Genomic DNA, 25750 nt, shown 5'->3' with positions numbered 1-25750 from the left:
TGTCAGACGCAGCACAAACACCAGAGTGACCCAGACTCTGTGGTGTGCCACACATATGGCTAAATTATAGTCTGCTGTTGTTTTTCAGTCATTTTTTCAGTCACATCTGATTTTTCATGAACCCACTTGGGTTTTCTTGGCAAAGCTACTGAAATGGCTTGCCATTTCCTTATCCACCTCATTTTACAGATGAGGAAACTGAGTCAAACAGGGTTAAGTGACTTGCCCAGGGTCACACAGCTAGTAAGTTTCTAAGGCCACACTTGAACTCAGGAAGAGGAGTCTTCCTGACTCTGGGCCCAGCACTCTATCCATTTCACCAACCCAGCTGCAAAAATACAAAGATTTATATGAACAAATGTAGTTGCCTTTGTATATTTAGCCTTTCAAAGTGAAATACAGCATAAGGCTAAATACAGTTGATGAAAAGAAATATTCAGCAAATGAATACTACAGAATCATTCTGTGGCATTTTAAGAGAATTTCTTTCTCAACTATATCCATCCCCTAAGAAGATATGTAATGATGATAGAGCAGCTGTATTTTGTCAAGGCTTGCAAACCTTTATCCTATCAGGGACCAATTTAAATCAATTAGATCAAGCTAATTGTTCTTTCAAGTGTGCTAAAGCTTCTGTTCCCTTATAGTAAAACTTTTAGTGACTGAAAAATGTCACTGTCCTAAAGTTTTCAGAGGCATCACACACTTACAAGCATTGCATGTTTCCTCAAAAAGTGAAGACACGTTCATGGATAAAGCAATTTTTTCTTCCACTAGTTCCATCATCTTTCTTGCTCAATTAGAACCATAGGGTTACTTTACTAAAGCAGCCTTTCTATAACGGGGTGACTATAAAGCTTTTTCTAAGGAAGCAACAGTAATATCTTTATTCAGTATATAATGTATAATATGACATTTGTAGATCATATTAGAATATATTAGAGTTTATATAATGTATAAGATACAGTATATAATCATTAATTGTATATATTTTAATATATACATTATTATACATTAGATATTATTTATATATGCCATTTTCTTGCCTATAGAATCAACCTACATACTCATTTAGATCTTATTTAGAACATAAAATACTATTAAAGAAAAGGTTTTTTTTTACCTCTTCGCAAAGTGCATCACTGCCTCCATAAGATGGCAGGATAAGTAAGGACAGTCAGTACCAAGGAGGTCCCCGTCATTTGAGGAAACGACGAAGAGCTAGATGGATGGAGACTACAAAGCCTGCAGAGGTCCTCAGAGCCCCGTCGCCCCTACATCTCTACAGCTAATTGCCCTTTCCCACGGCACTCCGTTCCGGAAATTCCCCAGCCTTTCCACCCATAACTCCCCTTCCCGTCCGCTCCCGTACTCTGGGCTCCTTCAGGTAAAACCCTCCCGGGCAGGGCGGGCTGCGTTTCCAGGGGAACGAGGAGAGCGTCCCGCATTAGCCAATCACAGAGCGGCCCCTCCCCGCGGGCCGGTTTGAAATCCTTGCGCAGTTCAAACGGTTCTAGTCGATTTTCCCGAGAGTCGGAGCCGCAGCGGTTACTGGCGGAGCGGGCTGGCGAGCGCGGCCTGAGCCGGTTTGGGGTCGGATCGGAAGCGGCGGGGGTCGCCTACTCCACCGAGACAGGCTTCAGCTGGAAGCAGCCGCCATGAGGAGAAGGTGAGGGCGGCGTTGGCTTCGGGGCTGAGGCCTGGGGTGGGGGGCGAGCCCATTTTAGCCCCAGACCGGGGTCGCGACTGCCTCTGGAAGGTCGAGAGCCTTTGGGGAGCCCAGTACAGGCTTCGACCTAGCCCCGGGGGTCGGGGAAGGGGCGGGTCACCTGGGCTGGAGGGGTGGGGGTGGGGGTGGGGGTGGGGAGTGGCCGCCCAGGCTTGGATCCTTCCCTGACTCTAGAGGATAGGGGAGGGTCCCTCGGGGAGAAGGGCCTGCTTCTGGGGGGGTCCTTTATTTGGTCTTGACCTTTACTCTGAGCTCCTTGAAACCAGGGACCGTCTTTTTTTGCCTTTGTATCTCCCGGCGCTTACCACTGTGCCTGAGTAGGCGCTTAAAAAAATGCTTGTTGACTTGGGGGATGCACCTGATCCACCCCCCACCCCTCAGTGAGATTCCAGAAGGAAATGTCACGTAAACAGCTTTCCTGGCCCGCTGCCAAGTTTGGGGTGCCGCTCCCGACGACCCAGCGGAGCTGCGAAGCCTCAGCCGGGCTTAGCAGTTGTTTTGGGAATCTTGATTCCCACCTGTTCCCCGCGAACACTACGAGAGGCTGCCCTGAATCGGCCCCACCTTTGTTGCTGGAGACGCGCCCCTCGGGGAAAAGAGGAAAATTCCAGGAACTTTAGCTTTTTTCCAGTGGGTGTGTAGCCTAGTATGAGCCTTGGGGAAATAAAAAGCCGGAGGTAGGAAAACCGAGAGTGGTACTGAGTGTGGATTAGGTGAGGTAATCATTACTCTTTCCCCTGGTAGGCTATGGGGGTGGTGGCTAAACTGAGGAGTTTGAATACCACGTGGACTAACTTGTAGATTGGTTGTTCTGTTTGCATCCCCAGCCCTTTAGCGTGGTGCCAGGTACATACTAGGTGCTTAATAAATACTTATTGACTGACGGACCAGCATATATAGATTGGGAAGCCTACACAGCTTTACTTATGCAGTAGTGTTCACTTTTTGGTATAGTCAGATAAGGAATTGTCTCCTGTCAGCTCTTTAAGGTGTGGCATCTTATATATGCCAGCTGGGCAGGCTGCACTTGAAATTTCCTTGTCAAGGCCCTGTCTAGAAACAAAATATTCTGTGTTATGGGCAGTGTTTTGCTGTGACTCCCAGCCTGAATTCATTGAAGCCGAAACTTAGCATAACTTGAAATGAGGTTTTGTGCTTCTGCAGCATTAAAGTGTATGCTAGTTAGCTCAGCCAATTAAAGCAGGCTACCATGAGATCAACTAAGGTCAGCAGTTCAATCCTTAAACTTTAACTCTGGCCAGCCAGTCATCTTGTAAATATCAGTGGTCAAACTGGGCCCAGGCAGAGAGGCAAAATTGTTAACTGTACTAGAAATAGCAATTCAAAGCGTCCTTCCCTATTGCTTATAGTTAAAATAATTTCACATCTGAATGGAAGCCTAGCTATAAAAAGCTGTTTTTCATAATTAGTGTTGGATTTTGGTGTGACCTGTGTAGCCTTATGAAACATAACAATGGTAAATGCTATTTAAGATGCATCTACAGTTTATAGATTACCCAGATTCTTTACCTGGTTTGCTTTAACCATATATATACTACTAAAAAATGAACACAGAGGGGGAGGAGATAAAATTAATCAAGTTCTACTATAAGTTAAAAGGTCGTTTTAAAGACTGAAACCACTGTATAGGTTGATATCAAATTTGGGTTTTATCTGGATTATGGTATAGTGGAGAGAGTGCTGCATTAGGAGTTTGAAAGACAGAGATTCACATTTAACCTCTGATACTTTCTAGAAGTGTTGTGACCCTGGGCAAATAAATCACTTAAACTGATAACAATCTATATCATCTAAGTCAAAGACCCTTCTGTTCCCTTGGTGAAGAGGGGTCTCACACATGTAGTTCAGCTGATGGCTCACAGATTTCTAGAACTCAGTTATCCAGCGGTAATCAAGAGCTTGATGTACCAGAAGAAACAAAAAGATTGTCGGATTGATCACCTGAATGCTGATATTGACTGTGGACTGTCCATTACTGAAATAGGGCAATGTGATCTCAAGGCTTTATTATCTAGAGTGCATCCTCCAAGTCAGCATTACCAAGTGATAAGGTACCAAAGATATATTAAAAACAGAACTGATTGCTCAAATAGATGAGTTAAGGCTTACCTTCAGGGAGGGGACTATGACAACCCCTTGAGATCATTTCCAGGCCTGTAATTTTTGCTTGAGATTGTAAAAAGGATCAAAAGTCTAACACTTGAGTTTTTCAGGTGTTATTACTGTGAATATCTATAGGTTTTTTTTTTCCCTCCAGGAAAATATTGTAGGCAGTGTGATGTAACTGCATAGATACTGCCACTAATTATCTATAAAAACTAACCTCACTAGGCTTCTCACTTGTATAATTGGGGTTTGGTAGTAAGAGTCCTCTAGCTCTGTTTCTAGTTAAAATTAGTCAGGATTTCAATAGTTTTATTTATGGGGCTCTCCTTGGAATGTAGAGGTAGACATAGGGACTGAACCTGGGATCTTATCAGTGTAGGGAAATCCCTGGTGAATCCCCTTCTGCCAATATCAATAAGCACCTTTTCTGCAACTTCTAACCTTAGGGCCCTAGCATAACATGATTTGCCCAGGGTCACACAAACAGTATGATCAGGGGTGGAACTTGACCCCAAGTCTTCCTGGCATTGTGGCCATTGCTTTGTATTTTCCTGCCACATTGCCTCTCCAGTGTGTACTAGAGTTATGTGCATTCTGGTACTTGTAATTTCGTTGCTGTAGGTACCCATGGGACTATAGATTTAGAGGCATAAGGAACTTCAGCGGTCCTTTAACCGAAACTCTTCACATGGATGAGGCAACTGAGGCCCACTGAGGTTAAATGACTTCCTCTCATGGTCACATAGTAAGTGACAGAGCCAGGATTCCACCCCACATCCTTTGAACTGCAGTGACTGATGTAGATTACAGCCCCTCTATAACTTAGTAAAGGTCCTTGAGAGTTGCCATGGCTGGAAAAAACTCACACTCTGTGGCCAGTGTCATGACAAGCCTTTCCACATCTGTCTGGGCTTGTCTTCAGATATCAGATTTACATATAGTCAATCAATGGTCCTGTACAATTTAAAATAATATACAACTTCAAATGCAGGGAAGCCTGTAATTGCCAAGTTTTGATAGTGAATTTTCTTTCTCTTGGTTGCTACCACTAATACTGCTAATGTTCTCCACCCCTGCTTTGGGGTCTGCTTTGGGATTCCTAGGGTTTCCACTAAGTTGGTGAGCTATAATGCCCGGATTCAAATCCTAATTCTGATACCTACTAGCTTTGTGACCCTGGTCAAGTCACCTAATCTCTTGATTCATCTGTAAAATGTTAATAATACTATAATACCTATAAATACTATTGATAATTTGATATCGATAATAACTATAATACCTATAAAACCCTGCAGGGTTGTTGTGGGGAAAGCATTTTATAAGCCTTAAAGCTCTATATAAATGTAAGTTATCCTACTGAAAAGCCCCATCAGAGAGAATATGGAGGCCACCATGTATCCCTAAAGGAAATTTCAAGTGCGTAAATTCTGGTAGATCCTAGCCACATAGCAAAGCTTTGAACAGAGGCCTATGGACTGGTGTTGTCTAAGAACCAGTCTAGCTGAGATCAGAGAGGCTCATCACTAGAAGGCACCATCAGCAGATATGTTTTGGCCATACCAACTCATTAATCTTATCTATGACCCTTGTTAGGTCATGGAATCACTTGCATTGTGTTGGTGAACTGAATGTACTCTATACCGATGAAATGAAATAGTCCACTAAAATATTGTAATAAATTCCTGGGGACCAAAAAGTATGTAGATCCATTAAGCAATTTTCCAGGGAAAAAATACAGGTTATGAAGGGTTTTTAACCCCAGATAGAGCATTTTATATTTGATCTTGGAAGTGATAAGGAACCATTGGAGTTGATTGAATGGGGTGACATGGTCAGACTTGCTCTTAAGGAAAATCACTTCAGTAACTGAGTGGAAAATGCTAGATTGGGGAGAGACTTAAAGCAAGAAGACCAACGAACGGGTCATTTCAATAGTCCCGGGCATGAGGTGATAAGGGCCTTCACCAGGCTGATGCTAGTAGCAGAGGAGAGAAGGGGATGTATACAGGAGATATTACAAAGGGGAAAACTGACAGGCCTTGACAACAGATTGGATTTTGGGGGTGAGAGACAGTGAGGAGTTGAGGATCACCCCTATGACGAAAATCTGGGTGACTGGGAGGATAGTGGTGCCCTTGACAAATAGGGAAGTTAGGAAGAGGAGAGAGCTTGGGGGGGAAAGATAATGAGTTCAGTTTGGGACATCTTGAGTTTAAGATGTCAATGGGACATCTGGTTTGAGGTGTCTAAAAGGCAGTTGGAGATATAAGACTGGAAGTTAAGAGAAAAGTTAGGACTGGATAAGTAAATTGAAGAATCATCAGTATAGATTTGAATCAATGGGAGCTGATGGATGTCATCAAGTGTAATGGTATAGAGAAGAGAAGGTGCCCGAGGAGAGCCCTGATGGGAGACACCTGTGGGTTAGTGGGTTAGAGGTGTGGCCTGGATGAAGATCTAGCCAAGGAGGCTGAGGGGCTGTCAGATAACCAGACATTAGTATCATTAATACCTAGATAGAAGGGAACATCAAGGAGAAGAGGGTGATTGACAGTGTCAAGAAGGATGAGGATTGAGAAAAGGCCATTACATTTTCTACCTGTTAGTTGCTTTGGAGGGAGCAGTCCCAGTTGGAAGCTATTGTGTAGGGAGTAGAGAGTGAGAGGAAAGAAAGTAGAGACACCTATTGTCAGTGGCCTCCTCAAGTGAAGATTTTTTGAGGATTGGGGAAGACAAGCATGTTTATAGACATGATGGAAACATGCTATTGGTTATATCAATCTGTCAAATGTTTAAATACCTGTGTGCCAGGCACTATGCCAAGCTCTGAATTTATATGTTGTATATGCTGTGCTTTTCCTCTCAACTCTGACTTACATAAAATCTGCATATGACCTCTAACTGGGGTGTGTGTGTGTGATGTTTTTCTTTCAAGATGTGACCTGTAACTGAGGGTGGTCTGTTTTGACCAATATGGTATTTGTTGATTATTTTTTATTCTCCATATCTTTTTGGTGTGGGTGCTATCCTGGTGCCACTATTACAGAAAACATCAATTAATGGGGGACACACGTGCATATGTGTATATGTGTGTATGTATCCCCCCCCCACGTTGGTCTGAGTACTATGGGAGAAGTATGAAACATAATCCCTGACCATGAGGAGTTTTTAGTCTTTTTAAAAAGTAAAAACTAGCACAAATGTAATCATTAGGATATAATTAAATACTTCTGTCTTAGATGAGAGATCTCAGTGGGCTGGAATGTTAAGGAAAGCTTCATGAAAGAAATAGGGCCTTAGAGGATATAGATAACACTTGGGGTGGTCAGTGAAGAGGGGACTGCATTCTAGGGCAGGGTTTGGGTGGGGAGCACATACAGAGACAAGTAGAGAGAATGAATATGACTTGTACAAAGGACAGTAAAGAGATTGACAAATGGAATTGAGTACATGGGGGAGGGTCCTAGGAAATGGGTCCTTTGGTTTTGATTTAATGAAGCAGACACACAGAGACATTTGTAGGCAGGGGAGTGATGTGATGAAAAAAGCTTTATAAAGATTAATTCTGCCTTATGTTGATTTGAATGGTAAGAGATTGGAAGTGAAGAGATACTAGGAGAAGTAGAGAAATACTAGCTGGGAGGTGCTTGCCTTAATTCAGTTGTAATAACAATAATAATAATAATAAAGCTATATTTATACAGCATTTTAAGGCTTATAAAACTCTGTACCTGTGTTATCTCATTTGATCCTCAAAACCACCTGGCATGGCAGGAGGTATTATCCTACTTTACAGATGAGGAAATTGAGCCTTAAGTGACTTGCCTAGAGTCATATAACTAATAAGTGTCTTAAGTGGGACTTGAACTCAGGTTAAGACCTGGCTCCAGGTCCAGTTTTCTCGGGGTCTGGTGGGGGTGGGGGCAGAAAGAAAAGTGTCTTTTGACACTTCAGAGGAAAAATGAATGCATTTAGTGACTGATTGAATAATATACGGAATGGAGAAAAAAGAGTGACAAATTAGAAGAGTTAACTTTATTAAGAAGTGACTTCTTACCCTAAGATAGGGGGGGATAAGATGTGTGAAGACGCTGATGAGTTTTGAGGAGCAGAGTTTAGGGAAGCTCGAACTGAATGGTCTTCTCTTTTCTTGGAACTCTTGACTCCCAGCCAAATGCCTTGTATAGTGTTATGGAGGAAAATATGGTTGTTAGCTTAGTTGCCTGGATTCTGGATGGATATAACCTTGCTGTATTGGTATTTCCTTGATTCCTTTCTTACCTCAGTCTAATAGAAGATGAGATTTGAAATTGGAAGTCTAGAATTCCGTTTTTCTCTCTGCCAGGTAGTAACTATGTGTGTGATCTTGGGCAGTTCACATAATCTCTTCTGGACCTCTACATTCCCATCTGTAAATTGGGGATAGTAATATTTATATTGCCTTCCTCACAGATTATTATGATGAACAGTTGAGATAATTTAAAGAACTATTTAAATGTTGGTAGTGGTCATTATATGTGTCTCCTCAAAAAAGAAAAAGATTAAGACTATATGTTCAGATTATTGGATTTTCATGAGTTGGTAAGGATAAGTGAGTGGATAAAAAATGATTTATCAAGAATTTACTATGTGCCAAGCACTGGGCTAAACATTAGTGATACAAATACAAATAGTATTGTTTTTAGTCCTTGTAAAATATATTGCTTCTAGTCTTGGAATTCATCAGATTTATGTTTTTCTTCAGTGAAGTGCTGGCAGAGGAGTCGGTGGTTTGTCTCCAAAAAGCCCTGAACCATCTTCGAGAAATCTGGGAATTGATAGGAGTTCCAGAGGAGCAGAGGCTACAGAGGACCGAGGTTGTCAGAGAGCACATAAAGGTGAGTGACTTTGATTTTAATGTTATCTTGGTGCGTGATGAAGGACATTTGACATTGGCTGAGATATCGGACATGTAGCGGAGATTTTTGTCCACTACGTAAGGTTGTGTGATCATAAGGTCTGCCTGTTTTTGGGAACCTCCATTCTTGGAGTATGAGCCATCTCCCCACCACCCTTTTCTTCCCGGTTAACACCCCTAATTGTTCTGTGGATGATTCTCCTTTGCTCTAGGATCTATTGGACATGATGATCGAAGAAGAAGAGAGTCTAAAGGAGAGACTCTTAAAAAGTATCAACTTTTGTCGAAAAGAGCTTGACACTCTGTGCAGGGAATTAAGCCTGGTATCCTTTGAAGTAAGTCTTACGTGCAATCTCTCCGGAGATTTAGTTGTCGGAAGTCGGGTCTCAGTGCCGAGAACTGGATGTGGTACCAAATCAGAATGTGAACTTGAGGTCACAAAAAATTGAAACAAGGATGATTCCTGGGAAGAGAGGGGCCATAGAATGCAAAGACAAAACAGGAAGGCTGATGCTGAACCAGTAAAGCAGTAGGATACAATGGCCTTTTCTGTAGAAAGAGCTGACCAAGAGATTTCACTCATTCCTCAAGGAATATGGTACATGGGCAAGGTTTGGACAGGAGGCATATTGTTGGAAGTTAAGGGTTTGCACTTTTTCAATGAGGTACTAAATTGAAACATGATATTATGATAAATGCTATAATAAAATTTAGATACGTGTTTCATCATACACACATCCCACCTAGTAGAATGGTGAGCTCCTCGAGAGGAAGGGATGTTTTCATATGCTTGGAGCAGGTACTGGATAGAGTAAATTGCTTATTAGCAGGGTCCCATCAGAAGGTTCCTGATGAGCTGGGTGGGCCAACCTGTGTCTAATAACCATATAGAACTTCCCACTTATTTCACTTGAAACTGAAAGAACTGGAGATATTGCAGACATTCTATAATGTTCGAGTGTCCATCAACTTTTCCAGTTCTTGTGCTTTGGGGTACTTGCTTATTCACAAATTGGGGCATTGCCTCTTCTGCTGGCCTCAGTTTGGTAACTTCACCAATGCAGATCACAATCCCTGTAACTTAATAGAGGTCTCTGAAAATTGCCATGTGAACAGTTCTCCGCCATACAGCCAACCTTATGATGAGAATCTTTGAATTTAGCTAAGTTGGCCCTCTTCCAGCAGACATAAACTGTTTGTCCTCAAAGCCCCCTGTCCTTGCTTAATGTTGAAGAAGGTGATTGGGGGCCTTATAGCATTGATACACCCTGGTTTGATGCAGGAGAAGGAAGAGAGCACCATCTTGCAGATAGAGAAGGATTTGCGCACTCAGGTGGAAGTGATGCTCAAGAAAAAGAAGGAGAGAATGCAAGAACTAAAACTGCTGCAAGAACAAGACCAGGACTTATGTGAGATTCTTTGTACCAAACCATACAGCATCGACAGGGCTTCGGTCCCAAGCTTGCAGGAGCTGGACCAGTTTAGGCAGCACCTGCAAGCCCTGGCTGAAACCAAGGTATCATTGTGTGTGTTTGTCGTCTGTCTGGTTAGTTCAGCTATGGGTGCCGTGATAACTGCCTCCTTCTTCACAGGCCAGTAGGCAGGAGGAGTTCATCAACACAAAGAAGCAAATCATACTCTGTATGGAAGAGCTAGATCACGCCCCAGACACAAGCTTTGAGAGAGATGTGGTCTGTGAGGACGAAGATGCTTTCTGTCTGTCAGTGGAGAACATCGCTGCGCTACAAACGCTGCTCCGGCAGGTGAGCAAGTTCCTTTGTTGACAAATTGCACAACTCTCCCCACCCCAGTCCCGGTCCAATCCTCTACAATTCACTATACCTGAAAACAATTGTAGCAGTTATATATCTGTGTCAATATCTATTTATCAAGAGAGAAGGAGAATTTTGGTTCTTTTTTCCTCTGTATTACTTCATTCACACCTGCCCAAGAATTCTTTGGATTCTACATATTTGTTAGTCCCTTATATTCATAATCAAAATGTCTTCAGTCAATTCTCAATGGATAAACTATAAACTGTTTGTTTCTATTTGTCTTTCCTATACAAACAGTTAGGAATATTTTGGGACAGGTAGTTATTTTCTTATTGTCATTAATCTCTGAGGGATATATACCCAATATAGCCCTAGGCCAAGGGGAAGAACAATTTAATGACTCTGCTTTTATGATTCCAAATGGCTTTTTGTAATGGTTGGATCAATTTAAAGCTCTGCCAGCCTCAGTGATTCAGCAGCATGCCTGTTTTCTCCTTCATCCTTACTGACACTGAATTTTTCCATTTTTACCAATTTGATGGATGAGAGATTATATCTTAGCATTGTTAGTTTACATCAAGTTGCTTTCAGCTTGAGTATATAACTTACTGCTGGAAGAGTGTATGGTCAGGGCTTTGGAACTATTTTTCAGAATTGGGATTCTGAACTCTGACTTGGTAAGTTGGTACTTATAAACTTCAGAAAACTGGCTGTCTTTTTTTTTTTCTTTTCCTGTTTTAAGAAAAATGATCAAGCTAAAGAAATATGTAGGCAATGAAGTAGGAAAAAGTTAATAGCTAAACAAAGCTGTCAGTACATTTGTATTCTAGCTGTTTGGGAATTGACTAAAACACGTAAATGCACAAATATGGAATTCAGAGTTGGAGTACAAGATTACTTATTGTTACTTGGCAAGCAGTTTCTCTTTGGGAAGGTGTGAGACTTGGGTGGACTTGCATTGTATAATTCTTGGCTTTTTCTGCTTTAGCTGGAAATGAGGAAAGCTCAGAATGAAGCTGTGTGTGAGGGTTTACGATCTCGAATCAGAGAACTCTGGGACAGGTTACAAATACCCCCTGAAGAGAGAGAAGCCCTGGCCACATTCATGACTGGGTCAAAGGCCAAGATAAGGAAGGCGGTAAGAAAACTTAATGGGAGAAGGGGGGAGCTGACACCCTTTTAAAAGTGATGTGCTGAGACTTTTACTGGTGTGTCAGGGCATGATAAAAAGGACTCTGTGAACTGTTTTTTTAGGGATTAGTGGCTGTCATCCCTGTGTTGGTTTTAGTGTGTGTGCATGTGTTCACCATAGATTTGCAGACCCTTATAAATCACATTTAAGTCTCATAAACATGAGCATATCTCCATGGCTTGCTGCTTTGAATTATACTCCCAGAATATAAAAAACTCAGCTACTGTGAAAGCTATTCTAGACACTTCTATAATTCCTTAATGCCATTTGCAAGATTTAGGGAACCTCCCTCGTGCCTTCCCTATTGGAAACCATCATAGTTGATTCCTTTGCATGCCAGCCTGACCTTCCGTTCTTGTCCTCCTCCCTGTTCACTGTTCTTGCTGCTGCCCTATGCTCCATGAGACATCCCTTAGGGGGCTGACAGTTCAGTCAGGCCCGAGAACTGAAGAGGTACAGGATGCTTTTGTGAAGTCAGTGGGGTCAGCCTGATGGCAAAAGATTTGTCTTGTCTCTTCTACTCTCAACTGAGGCTCTAAGTACATTGCTGGCTGTCAGGCGAAAGCTGGGCAGTCAGTGAGAGGGGGAGCGGTTCCATTGTTCTCCAGAGTAGGAAGGTAAGTACTTTCTGGTGTTTCTCCCTTTTGCAGCTGCAATTGGAAGTGGATCGACTAGAGGAACTAAAGATTCAAAACATGAAGAAAGTGATTGAAGCAATCCGGGTGGAGCTGGCTGTATATTGGGAAAAGTGCTTCTATAGCCAGGAGCAGAGACAAGCCTTTGCCCCCTATTTTGATGGTTGGTATGGGGCACATAATTTTGTAGATAAGCATGAGAAACTTGGATGTTCAATATTTTATAAGCCCTCAAAAAAGCATTCATTTTTTAAAAAATTTTTTTATTGATATCTTTTGACAACTGCCTAAATTTCCCCATCTTCTTCTCCCAGAGAGTCATCCCATATAACAACTTTTTTTGGGGGGGGGGGAGCGGGCTAGGCAATGGGGTTAAGTGACTTGCCCAGGGTCACACACCTAGTAAGTGTTATGTGTCTGAGACTAGATTTGAACTCAGGTCCTCCTGAATCCAGGGCCAGTGCTCTATCCATTGTGCCACCAGCTGCCCCCCATATAACAACTTTTTAAAGAAAGAGGAAGAGAAATAAATCTGCAAAACTGTTCAGTACATCAAAAAAAAAATCTGACTATACATGTTCCATGTCCATAGACCAGTCCAGCCTACAAAGGAGTGTGGGGAGGTGTCAAGAGTTTAAAAAAAAAAAAAGTTTTTATTGGGGCAGTGAGGTGTCATAGTGGATAGAGCACTAGCCGTGGAGACAGGAGGATCCAAGTTCAAATCTAGCCTGACATTTACTAGCTATGTGACCTTGAGCAAGTCACTTAACCCTGATTGCCTCCAAAAAAATTCACATCAATCAAAAGTAAGTTTTTACTGATATACTGTTTTTTACATGGTCTTTTCTTGTCAGATCCATCCCACATAACAAATAGTATTTTTTAAAGTTTAAGAGTATTAATTCTTAAACACACAAGTAGATGTCAGTAGAGTTTAAATAAGACATAATATCTACCCTTATGGAACTTATAGTCTAGTCAAGAGGATGTAACATATTTATAAATAACTATAATATGAATTAAGTACAGAGGACTTTGTGAAGTCTAAGATGGGGTAAAGCCTATTATATCTCTACTATAGAGATCAGAAAAAGTTGGTTTTTTGTTTTGTTTTTTCTGGAAAAAGTGACATTTGATGATTGGCCTTTTAAGGAATGGACAGGATTTCACTAATTAGAGGGAGTTTCTAGGAAATTCTAGGCATAGGGAATGGGCCAGGGCACTAGTCCAATTTGTCTGGAACATAAAGAAAGTAGAAAGATGAGTCTGGAAATATAAAGTGGTACCACATTGTGGACAGCTTCTGAATGCAGGCCAAGGAGAATAAACTCCTAAGTGGTAGGCAATAGAGAGTCATTGTGAAGGGTTTGGAGCGGAGTAGTGATGTAATCAAATCTGGGTGTGAGGAAGATTGAAATCAGCAGTGTGAAGAGTGGGGTGCAGACTTCACCATCTGGTTCATTTTCGGGCACTTTGGCTTCTTTCACTCCAGGCAGCCACTGGAATCAGCTTTTCCTTGTCTCTGACCTTCCAGCATCCCGTCTTTGCACAGGGTGTCCGCTGGGTGTATGGAGCACTCCCTCCTTGGCCCGCTTCTTTCGGGCCCCTGCCTTCCTGGAAAACATAGATCATGTGCCCCCTGTCCTGTGGGGCTTCCATTTGTTAGTGTTGGCAGTATGAGATTTCTTCATGTTTCCTTCTTTTATACTCTCCTCCCCCCCCCCCAAAAAAAACCCACCTCAAAACAGCTTTTTGGGTTTTTTTGTCCTGTGTTCCCAGTGTTAATGAAGTACATTGCCCAGTTTGGGGATTGGAGGAAGGGTGGAAAATGAGGCAGGTTCTGAACTTATTATTTCATTCATTTTGGAGAGCTTCTTGGGCTGGAGAATCCCTCCACTGGTGCAATGTTTCAGCCCATTAGTCTCAGAGAATTGCCTGGGTTAAGTGACTTGGCCAGGATCATACAGCTGGTATATGTCTGGAGTAGGGCTTGTGAACCTGGGTCTTCTTGCCTCTGAATCTGGGTCTCTATGCCATACTGCCTTTCGTAGTTGTAGGTCATGTTCCCTGCACATAGTAGGTAAACATTTGTTGAATTGTTGAACCTGTTTGGAGATGGTTGTAGTCCAGATATTTTAAAAGTGAGGATTTTTACTAAGGTGATAGTGAGACTAATAGCAAGAAAAAAGAACAGATAACAGAGGTGTGACACAGGGAGCTTCGGCAGGTCTTGCTAACTAAATGTGAGAGGTGGGAACCTATTAACCTAAAGGTTTCCAGCATAAGAGATGGGGTGAATGATGGTACCACTAACAGAAATGAAGCCACAGGAAGGGGAGCAGGTTTTGGAGGAGAAAGTAAGCTCAGATTTGGACATGTTGAGTTGGAGCTATTAATTGAACATGCAGGTGTAGATGTCCTGTAAAGCCATTGAAGTTGTAGGTCTAGGCCTCAGAAGAGAAGTTGGAGCTGAGGATATAGATTTGGGAGTTATGTGTTGAAGTGACTGCTGAAGCCATAGACATAAAGGGCAGCGCTATGAAGGAAGGGGAAAGGAAGGCCACAGACATCCTTGGGCAGCACCTTCCTTTGGAGATTAAGGAGCTGGCAACAGAAAATGAGTATTTAAAGAGGGAAGAGAAGAACCAAGAGAACATAGGACTGTGAATTCAACCCCTACAGCTGAGAAGAGAGAATCCCAAAAGAAAATATGGTCAGGGACCATATGTCAAGGAAGACTGAGGCCTGAATAAGAGAAGACTGGATTCAGTTGAAGGGGGAGAACTAGAAACCAGATTGGCAGGGGCTGAAAGGAGGCAGAGATGGTGATGAGGTGTACCCCTGAGTAAGCAAAGAACTTAAAGTTTCACTGTGAAGCAAAGAAGGAAAACCCGTAGAAGGCCCTTTTAGGATTAGGGAGGCCTGGGTGTGTTGGACGATTAAAGATGCATGAGAGAGAAGGAATGATGATGTTAAAGAAGATGTAGGAGTCATTGGCATCAAGGCTAAACAAGGAACAGGCATATCTCCTCTGAGATGGAGGAGAAATGATGCCAAAAGAGGTGTTGAAGATTGTTAGGTGACCCGAATCTCCTTGGTGAAATAGGCCAAGTCTTCTGGGAAAGGAGTGTGGTAAGGGGCATGAAGAAGGAAGAGAAGATAGTTAAGAATAGTCTCTATGAGAATGAGAGAGAATCGGCCACATTTTCTAGCTATTCACCATTTTATGTTTTTATTGATCATCATTTTTTGTTTTTTGTTTTTTACATTAATACACATTTATAGAATAAAACAAGCATTTCCATAACATAGTGCAATAAAAAAGATTAGTGCATGGAACTGTAAATCTAAGCACAACTTGCTATTCTTTTTAAATATACCACAATTAACATGTAACTTTGTGTGTGTAAAATTATTCTATACATACTTCTACTTATCAATTCTTTCTATGGATACAGATAGTGTCTTTCTTTATGTCTTTTATAGTTAATTTGGGTGTTTGTAATAGTTAAAGTAATTTACTCATTCCGAGTTCTTAAAACAGTATTGCTGTTACTGTATTCAGTGTTCTCTTGGTTCTCTCATTTCGCTCTTCATTGTTTCACGCATGCATGTTTTTCTAAGATCATTGAGTTTATTATTTCTTATAGCACAGTAGTATTCCATCACTATCATATGCCACAACTTGTTCAGCCATTCCCCAACTGATGGGCATCCCCTCAATTTCCAGTTCTTTGCCACCACAAAGAGAACTGCCATAAAGATTTTTGAACATATAGGTTCTTTTCCTTTTTCCCTAATAATCATCTTCTACAAAGTCCTTGTAGTGGTATTGCTGGGTCAAAGGGTATAGGAAGTTTAACAACTCTTTGGGCCAGATTGCTCTCAAATGATTGGATCAGTTCGCAATTCTACCAACAATGAATTGGTGTCCCAATTTTTCCACATTCCCTTCCAACATTTGTCACTTTCCCCTTCAATCAGTTTAGCCAATCAGATAGGTATAAAATGATATCTCAAGGTGGTTTTAATTTTTATTTTTCTAATCAATAATGATTCAGAGCATTTTTTTCTTACGACTATAAATTGTTTTGATTTCTTCATTGGAAAACTGCCTGTTCATATCTTTTGATCTCTTAGCAATTGGGGAATTACTTGAATTCTTATAGATTTGACAAGATTCTTTATATATTTTTGATATGAGACTTTTATCTGAGAAATAGTCTATAAAATTTTTTTCCTGACTTTCTGCTTTCCTTCTGATCTTGGCTACATTTATTTGTATAAAAACTTTTTAATATAATGTGATTGAAATTATCCATTTTATACCTAACTTTGCTTTCTATCTCTTGTTCATAAATTCTTCTCCTGTCCATAAGTCTGATAAGTAATATGTTCTATGTTCTTCTAATTTTCTTCTAAAATCTCTAGTCAGTATTTTAGGCAATTAATTATAAGACTGGAGGAAATAATCCCATTAATTTGTTCTCTTGTGACTTATCCAGCTTGGCCTTCTACTTTGATAGTTACTATCCAGAAACCAGGGAGAGACCGTGCAGGCCTCCAAAGAGGCAGTCAGTTTTCACCCTCTCTCTATCTCCTGGTTCTTTCACCACTGTTTGTAGACATGCCCAGGATTCTCCCATCCTTTAAAAACAAAAGGAAAGGACCAGCCCCTCCAGATATCTTCTCATGGCTCTTCTCCCTCTCTAGCCCATAGTAGCTGCCTCTGCTGCTTCTCTCCTACACACCCTTTGTAGTATGACTTCTGACTTCATCACTTATGAGGTCACTGTTCTCTTCAAAGTTGCCACTGACCTCTTAACTGGTAGGTGTGATGGTCTTTTCTTCAGTTCCCATCCTTCTTGGCCCCTTAGCTGAATCTGATACCATTGCCTACCCTCTCCTCCTGGATACTCTCTGTTCCCTGAGTAATCACAGCTTTTCCCTCTCCCAGTTCTCCTCCTAGCTCTCTGGTTACTTGGTCTCCTTTGCTGTCTCATCTTCCATAGTGTTCCCCAACTGTGGATTTTCCCTAAGACTTTGTCTGGGCCCCCATCAGTGCCCATGGGTATAATTATTATTTCTATGCAGGTGACTCCCCAGTCTATAGATATCTAGCCCCAGGCTCTCTCTTATACTTCAGTCCTACCTTACCACCTGCCTGTTGGATATTTCAAACTGTATGTGCCAAAGACCTCTCAAACTCCACATAACCAAAACAACTCATCTTTCCCTCCCCATCATCTTCCTTATTTCTGTCAAAAGCACCACTATTCAGGTTTGCCGTCTCGCAACATTATCCTGGACTTCTATCTTGCCAGCCACACTGACCTCTTTCTCCTTCACACATTATACTCCATCTCCTTTCTCCACGTGTTTGCATTTAATTCTCCCTGTGCCTGGAAGTAGCTGTTTTACTTCTGCCTCGCTTCCTTTAAGACATAGCTCAAGCGCCTCCTTCTCCATGGAGCCTTTCTTGATCCTTCCCAGCTACTGGTGCCTGCCTTTCCTCCAGCTGACTGTCTGGTGTTTAGTTGGTCTTTATTCTGTTGATACTTATAGCTCCATATCTCTTTCTCTGATTGATTGTTCTTTTGTATTTGTATCCCTAGTACACAATGGTGCCTGGCACGTGGTAGGCCCCTAGTGCTTACTGACTAATTCAACTTAATTCAGTAGCCACTGGATTTGATTAGAGAGACGTGTTTTAGTAGATGGAGGCCAGATGCCAGCAAGTTAAGAAACTGGGCTTTACTTACTATGGGACGAATGGAAAGGTACCAATTGCTTTCAGAAAGGGTGACTTTATTGAAAAGCTACTTGCTTTCTTTGCAGGGGATTATACTGAGACCCTGCTCCAGCTCCATGACTCAGAACTCGTGGAACTAAAGCATTACTATGAGGCTCACAAAGAGCTATTTGAAGGCGTTCAGAAGTGGGAAGACAGCTGGAAGCTTTTCTTAGAATTTGAGGTAATTTTCTTCGTTTTTGGAAGGGGGGGAAATTGAAGTTTTCTGAGTGTGTCATATATTTCCGTGAACACAGCCCAATATCCCCTCTTCCCTTGGAGCACACTAGGCTTCTGAATCTGACTGGGCTATGAGGCCTTCTAACTACCACCCATCACTTCTTGCTGCCTTCTCCTATACTCTTGGGAGGCTCCACTTGAATTGGGACTCCTTTTAATTTCTTTTCTCACAGAATAGCTTTAGAATGGAGAAAGAACCTCATTGGTCCTTCATTTTCTATCTCCTGAAGAATACACTTTTGTAGGATTAAAGGACTTCCAAGAAATAACTTCTTGCTGTGCTGGCATTTATTAGCTGACCATGAGTTCTCATCGAAGTCTTTTGTCCTTAGAGAAAAGCTTCAGATCCAAGCCGATTCACCAATAGAGGTGGAAATCTGCTGAAAGAAGAGAAGCAAAGGGCCAAGCTCCAGAAAACTCTACCTAAGGTATGTATTGCTCCTTGCATCTCCCAGCGCAAACCTCGGAGCACATTCCTCACTCCAGAAAACTGTCCACTTGAGATCTTTTGCCCAAGAATTAATTCACTTCATGCAAATGCCTCTGAGTAGGCAGAGACCCTGCAGAATGTTGACAATGGTTAGTGATCGAATTAATAAATCCTAACTGAACCCTGCCCAACTTCATGGAAAACTTATTGTAACAATGTTTGCCCTCTTTTAGCTTTGTTCCTCTGGAACTGACTGGTCCCAAGTACACAAATCAAAGTTTACCAAATAACCTTTCTACCACCAGAGAGCCTGCTCCATTGTTATTTTTACCACTGGCCTGGAGGCAGTCCCCAATTGGACTGATGTTTGCTTGATAGAGGCCAACATGAGAGAGTTCCAGGCTTCCTGGGTCACCATGTACCACCCAAACAGGAACCTTGGAGGAGGAAGAGAAGGCTATGGGTCTTGTTCATCCCAATCCTTCATCCCCAGATGTTGTGAATGAATTCTGTCTTGTGGTCTGGCCCCCGGAGGTCCTAGATCATAAGTTGGAAAGGACTTTAGAGATCATCTTGTCCAACCCCCTTCTGTTACAAATGAGGAAACTGAGGCCCCAAAAAGTTAAATGTCTCCCCAAGGTCACGTGAAAAGGGATAGAGCTGACTTTGGAAGGCCGTGACCTCTCACTGTAATGTTCTGCCTGCGCAGGCGCATTGTTTTCCTTTAATCTTCTCCATCTGCTAACCCTGGAACAGAAGTAGGGGACCAAAGTCACTGGGGCCTTAATTGTGGGAAAGAGGTTTGATAGTAATAATTGTGGTTATCTTTATGGCCCCAGCTGGAAGAAGAGTTGAAGGCACGGATTGAACTGTGGGAACAAGAGCACTCAAAGGCCTTTGTGGTGAATGGACAGAAGTTCATGGAGTATGTGATGGAGCAGTGGGAGCTGCATCGTCTGGAGAAAGAGAAGGCAAAGCAGGAGAGAGTAAGTCTGAATAAAGAAAGGGAAGGGGAATACGGCTCTTTGGGGGCCAGATGGCTGCCCTTGTTCCCCATCTTTGTGGATGCACACAGAGTGCTTCCTAGACGAGTGACGCAGTGTGGAGACGGGATTTCTACTGACCTGTGGCCTGCCCCTGTGGTGGGGCGGTGGTGGCTGACTGCGTGCTTTTGTGACTTTCTTGCAGCAGCTCAAGAAGACCCAGCAAACAGAAACAGAGATGCTCTATGGCAGTACACCTAGGACACCCAGCAAGCGGCGAGTACTGGGCCCCAACACGCCAGGCAAAGTGCGCAAGGTAAAGTGAGGCTGCTTTCTGCGGGAGCCAGGGGTGGAGGGGGGTGGGGTGTATTTCATTGATAACCCTCTTTTGCAAAGTTGCCTTGAAAGTTGATTATTTTCCCAGATTTGTATCACAATTGTTTTCCCCCACTTCTTAGTCATAACTTGAAAGTTATACTCACTCCAGCTGAACGTTAGGCCTTTGTAGCTTCATAGGTCCCTGAGCTATGTTCCCTTTACTGGACATGACAGATGCTTCATCTGGCATGGTTGTCTTCCTTGGTTGGTACTTCCTTCCCTTGCCTGCTCTCCTGATTTCCAGTCATGTTTGAGGATGTTAACACATTGCTGCCCTAGGTCATGCCACTAACTTCCCTGCTCTTCCCCTCCAGCTTAATTCCACCACAGTCTCCTCAGCCACTCCCAATAGCACCATCCGCTCTGTCTTCGGTGGGACTGTCTACCACTCCCCAGTGTCCCGCCCTCCACCTGCTGGAGGCAAGGTCAGTTTGTTTGATGCACATTCACTATTAATACATTCACCAGTTACCCACCTTATCCCATGTTATTCTAATTGTCAAAATAGTGGCTCCTGCCCGGGATCCCAGAACGATTACTTATTTAATCTGACAAAGTATAGTTAGGCTGAAGTAGACCGTCACAGTAATATCAGGTGGAAATCACAGAAGGATGGTGATGTGACTGGATTATGAGGATGATAAAGGTTTGTTTGGTAATGAGCTCCACTGATTCTGGGGGCCCAGCTTTCCGGTAGCACCTCATTAGATCATTGACGCTGGGAACAGAGACTGTGCTTCCATGTTCCCAGAGTGGTGTCTGGCTTGGGGTCCTTTCCATTCCCAGATCAGGAGTTTTCAAGGGTGGAAGGCAGGGGGAAGGAGTGCTTGGCAAAAACACTTGCTGAGTGCTCTGCAATGTACATTTCACATGTGAATGTGTTCAATAAAGCCTTTAGCACTCCCATTCTGAATAAATACCACAGCTCTTCCAGAACACACCAGCACTCACATCCTGTTCCAGTGGCCTTGGGTTCTCAAAGGCTTAGGCCCTCGGTCCGGATGTTGTATTCTCTACATTTTTCATGGGCTACTAAAAGGCCTTTCGCTGGCCAAGCAGCAGCCCTTAGTGTTGTGCAGGCCTAGGCTAGAGGAATGCCAGGTCTGGCCAGTCCAACCAAACTGAAAAGCTGCTGGTTAGGCTCCATCACTGTCTGTGTGTTTGCCATTTCGGGGCCAGCCTAGCCAAGGCCCACTTGGGTCATTACTAGGTCAGCCACAGAGTTATGCATTTTTTGCTAACTCTCAAAAGGACGTCCAATAAATTGTAGAGGGGCCACAATTTGTATCAGTGGAAGGGAGGATTCACACCAGTGAAATCATAGATCCATGAAGTATTTTTAGTACAAGAACACACAGTATCCAGAACATATGACCATCCTCTTGAACTTTTTTGGTGACTTTAGACGTTGTACCATTGACTATTTTGTGAAGATGACTTACCTTTCTTTTTTTCTTTCTTTCTGCTTACTTTGGCCAGCCATCCAAGACTCCTAGCCGTCTGGGGCAAAGGACAGTCCCTCTGGGCAGACAGGGACACGACAAAGAGAACATTGAGTTGAGTGGCAGCATCCTGACTGGTGGGTGTCCCTACTCGGCCCCTCTCCAGCATAACCTCACCGTTAATTCTGTTGCCAGCACCTATTCTGAGTTTGCGGTAATTGTCCTTTTCTAAAATCTACCAATCCCTGGGGAGCACACAGTCAGGGTGGAATGGGGAAACTCCTAGGGGGAGCACGAGATATTAGATAGGACAAGTTCGGCTTTGGGAGCTCAGAAGCCTTTCTTGCCTTGGTGGGAAGTCCTGTGCAAGAGGAAAGTTGACTGTGATGATTGGACATCTAAATTGAATCCTTCTGTCAGAGACAAACTATTCCTTAGTTGCAGAAGGAAATTCCCCTAAACACTATCATTCATGCAGTGACCACCTTAGTGTTCTCTTGGTGGAGTTCCTGGTAACTGTCTCAATTCTTTATTCTGTAGAAGGACCCTTCCCTCTTTGACTGCTCACCTGTTGGGTCTCAGGTCTGTATGTCCCAGCATGTTCCTTCTTCCTTCAAACCTACCTGATGTCTATCAGCTTCATTACCATCTAGGAAAAGCTTTGTACTAACCAGGGGACTTGGCCACATTTACCGAAGAATCCTTTGGCAAGGGGGAGCAGGAAAGCCTACTGAATAGACTTTCTAACTTGGGAGTATCGGGTTTCTTGAATTCTCAAATATTGAATCATCTCATTATGAAAACTTGCTGTGACTTGCATTCCCAGCTCCATCTAAAACCAGGCAGGTTTCTTACAATGGCAGTTTTCTAACTTGGAAAGCTTAACCCACCACCCTGGTTTGAGCACGTGCCATGAAAGAACAACATAGGTGACCTACTCACTATTTTGGGAGTGAAGGGACGGAACCCCTGACTGTGTGCTTCCAGTATTTAGTTCCTCTGGGCCTGTGTGCTGATTATTTCCTGGAGTATATGCCTCACTAACCCCTGTCATACTAGACTGCTTTATTTCAGTTTACTCTAAGCTAGCTGATGCTCATTTGCCTGCTTTCCCTGTTTCTTCTGCATGAAGCTGCTTGGATATCTGGGGCGTTGAAGGGCCGAGATTCTCCAGAATAGCACTGCATGCTGATCAAAGTACCATACCGGTTTGAGAGCCCTATGTCTTGGTTTGATATTCTCAGCCCTGTTTAACACCTAACAATAGCCATTATTAACACCTTTAATCTAACTGTGGGGTCACGCATGTAAAGCACCTTTCACATGTTTGAGTGCTACATAATTTCAGCTGTTGTTGCTATTATTATTCCTTTAGTACCTTTCTATTCAGATAGAAAGCTCCCCATGCCCCAGTGGAGACTTAAGGTCAAAGTCTGGGAGGGACCAGATGATATTGGCATTCAATGGCTTATGCTGTAATGACAGCAGGAGGCTGACCTCCTGCATAATATCATAGTTGAACATCATTGCCTCTTCAGTTATTGCAATGTGGGTTGGTTGGGTTTTTGTGTTTTGTTTTTTTTCGGCAGCATCATGTTCCATAGGTAGTAACTCCATCTACAAAAGGATGAGCATTTTAGCAGTGATGTAATTGATAACTGAGGAATGGTGTAGGGTCACCTCCTTGTTCTCTCAGTCTAGTCCAGACCAGACTTATTTAAGCAGTTCATTTCCTACAGATTCCAGTATTCTGTGCCTGGTTTCCTGGAAGGATCCTTAGGAACCTTTGCCACGGCTTTGTCTTCCAGCTCTAATACTGCCTGTTTCAATCTAACATCCATTAACATCCTCTTATAACTTGGCCTTTACCTTTTCATACCATGTGCTCCAGCATGAGATCAAATCATCAGCAGGTCACAGGGCTTCCAGCCCCAGGGATTGGTAGATATGCCTGGCCCGTGGTCTGTAGAGGGAGCAAGGGCCAGTCCTTCCGCCCTTTTTGCTTCCTTGGGCACTGGCTCTTCACCTCTGAGTCCAAAAGCTCCATGGACATTTTGGCATTTCTGTTACACAGAATAGGTCTCTTTCCCAGCCCAGTGTGACTTGGGGGATGTGTATGAGCACCTGAGCATTTCCTGTGACTAACTATAAATGTACAAATCCCCTTAACTCATGTCCTTAACACAACTTTTGGTGGGACTGATGACTAAAATCTGATCTCATGTCCAAATCAAGGCGAGATCATCCCCGCCTGCTTGCTATTATGAGAAGCTTAACTGTTTCCTGCTATTGGGATTTCCCAGAGGTGCTGTGCTGGAAGGGAGGGAAAAAGAGGAGTGCTTCATTGAACTGACAGCTTCCTGGGCCTCCCCCACCCCTCCCCAGCCTTCCCAACCTCAGCTTTCCTGACTGCTTTTCTCTTCCAACAGCGAGAACTTTCAAAGGCTTCCAGATCTGACATCCCTTCTCGAATCCTCAATTCTACAAATATCCAGTCCTGAGAAGACCCTCGACATCCTCCCCGCTTGTGGCTTCCCTGTGCCAACACTGGACGTAAAGACACTGGGGTGGCTTGTTTATATATCTATATAAATATATCTATATATATATGTCTTATTTCAGGCTTATTCTCAATTAAGGAGATGTTTAAACCAATGACTAGATCCAAAGCTCAGTATAAAAGGTTACAGCCATAGTGCACAAGCCTTTTATAGGTCCAGCTGTTCCTAGGGACTTAGTCTTAATCAGTAATTCTTCCTCATTGACGCTAAATAAAGTGTAAACCTAGTTTAATGTAAATAGCTCAAAGTGTAAATTTTAATGTTCTAAAAGACGTATAGTGTTTACCCTGTTCCTTGACTCACTTTTTAACGGTGTCATTTTTGTTTTTTAATGAAATAGAAGATGGCTGGTTGAATCCCTCCTTTGTGTAGGTTATATCTTTTTACATTGTCATTTTGACTCATAGACTAATAATTAAAACTTTTTCAGTTTGTGAATTTTTAACGAATTAACCCCTTATTTTAGCGTTGTTCTTTTTCCTCAAAGGGATATCCCCTTTGATATCACTTAGGACAGCCTACTATAAGTACAATACATATAATCTGCTTCTTTATTTGAAATTGGAATGGTATATAAGGGAAACACAAACTTCTGCTAAAGAACTGACTAGGAAGATTAGGCTAAATCCCTGGAAGGAAGAGAACTGGCCCCTCCCTCCCATATCTTCTATTTATGTTGTCTTTAGTCACGTTGGCTGTTATGTCTCTCTATTCTCTAAGAGTTAAACCTCAGCTTTGCGTGCGTGTGTGCGTGCGTGTTATTGACCCCTCTACTTGGCTCTTGTTCCTGTCCGAATCCATTGTCCTCGTCCTTTCTCTTTACAGTAAGACTGAGCTTGAGGGGTAGTTACAAAATTGGTTACTGATTTTCTAAGAGTACAAATCTGCAATTTTCTCTTTGTAGTGCTAGGGAGCTGCCTTGGTTACTGTTCACAATGCTGGAGAATCATGCCTATGTACTTTATCACTCCAGCTCTCTCCAAAGCACTATTTATTCTCTAACTGGGTCTTTTTAAAATGTGCATGCCTGAGCACATGCTGCTGTGTTGTTGTTCATCATAATAAATGGTTCTCAGAAGTTTGTGTGTGAATTTGTTCTGTATATCTAGCTGCTTCACAGCAAGCCTTTCAAGGGAAGGACTCAAGCTGTTCTCTAGGCCTTCTAGAACTCTCTACTCATGCAAATGCATCCTAACATATGCATAGGATTCTAAGTTTATAGCTAGGAAGAACCTTCAAGTCCCTCTCCATTGTACCACACTGCTTCCTGATGAAAGAAAATGAACCATATAAAACAAATTATGTGATTTATTTACATTACAAAAGTTGATAATGTATAAAAAAGTTTTTTTTTTCTAGAAATGCTATACATTGGGATACTATCTCAATACTATTAACATGAGGACTTTACAAAGAGAGAATGTTCTCACATGCATTGAAGCAGCCGTCCCCTCCCTCAGTGGGACCCGAGACCTTATTTTAAATGTGAGAAAACCAAGACCAAGAGAAGTAGTGAGGTAGAGCCCTGAACTGACAGGTCAGCGGGGGGGGGGGGGGGGGGGGGGGGGGG

General features: G+C 42.6%; 1 protein-coding gene across 4 annotated transcripts; it reads left to right on the top strand.

Annotated features, from left to right (window-relative positions):
- Window positions 1-1533: 1533 nt before the first annotated feature.
- PRC1 (protein regulator of cytokinesis 1) lies at window positions 1534-25268 on the top strand. 4 transcript variants are annotated; one of them, XM_027852213.1, is made up of 15 exons: window positions 1534-1669; window positions 8601-8733; window positions 8966-9088; window positions 10036-10269; window positions 10346-10516; window positions 11517-11666; window positions 12371-12518; window positions 18194-18330; window positions 18719-18814; window positions 19656-19802; window positions 20005-20115; window positions 20492-20602; window positions 21657-21833; window positions 22160-22201; window positions 24049-25267. In XM_027852213.1, the coding sequence occupies exons 1-15, from the start codon at window positions 1659-1661 to the stop codon at window positions 24118-24120; spliced, it is 1863 nt and encodes a 620-aa protein (XP_027708014.1). In that variant the 5' UTR covers window positions 1534-1658; the 3' UTR covers window positions 24121-25267. The 4 variants fall into 4 exon arrangements, with proteins under 4 accessions (XP_027708014.1, XP_027708016.1, XP_027708017.1 ...); XM_027852215.1 differs by lacking the exon at window positions 20492-20602 and having other exon boundaries at window positions 24049-25268; XM_027852216.1 differs by lacking the exon at window positions 22160-22201 and having other exon boundaries at window positions 21657-21756.
- Window positions 25269-25750: the final 482 nt, after the last annotated feature.

The sequence above is a fragment of the Vombatus ursinus genome, unplaced genomic scaffold (genome assembly GCF_900497805.2).
Source record: "Vombatus ursinus unplaced genomic scaffold, bare-nosed wombat genome assembly UNPS02009205.1, whole genome shotgun sequence".
Lineage (NCBI taxonomy): Eukaryota > Metazoa > Chordata > Mammalia > Diprotodontia > Vombatidae > Vombatus > Vombatus ursinus.
This window is presented reverse-complemented; position numbering and strand designations above follow the sequence as displayed.

Coding starts and splice junctions, on each gene's coding strand:
- PRC1 (XM_027852213.1), top strand. Junction 18,815..19,655: donor TCCAGAAAACTCTACCTAAG/GTATGTATTGCT, acceptor TTATGGCCCCAG/CTGGAAGAAGAGTTGAAGGC. Junction 20,116..20,491: donor CGCCAGGCAAAGTGCGCAAG/GTAAAGTGAGGC, acceptor CTTCCCCTCCAG/CTTAATTCCACCACAGTCTC.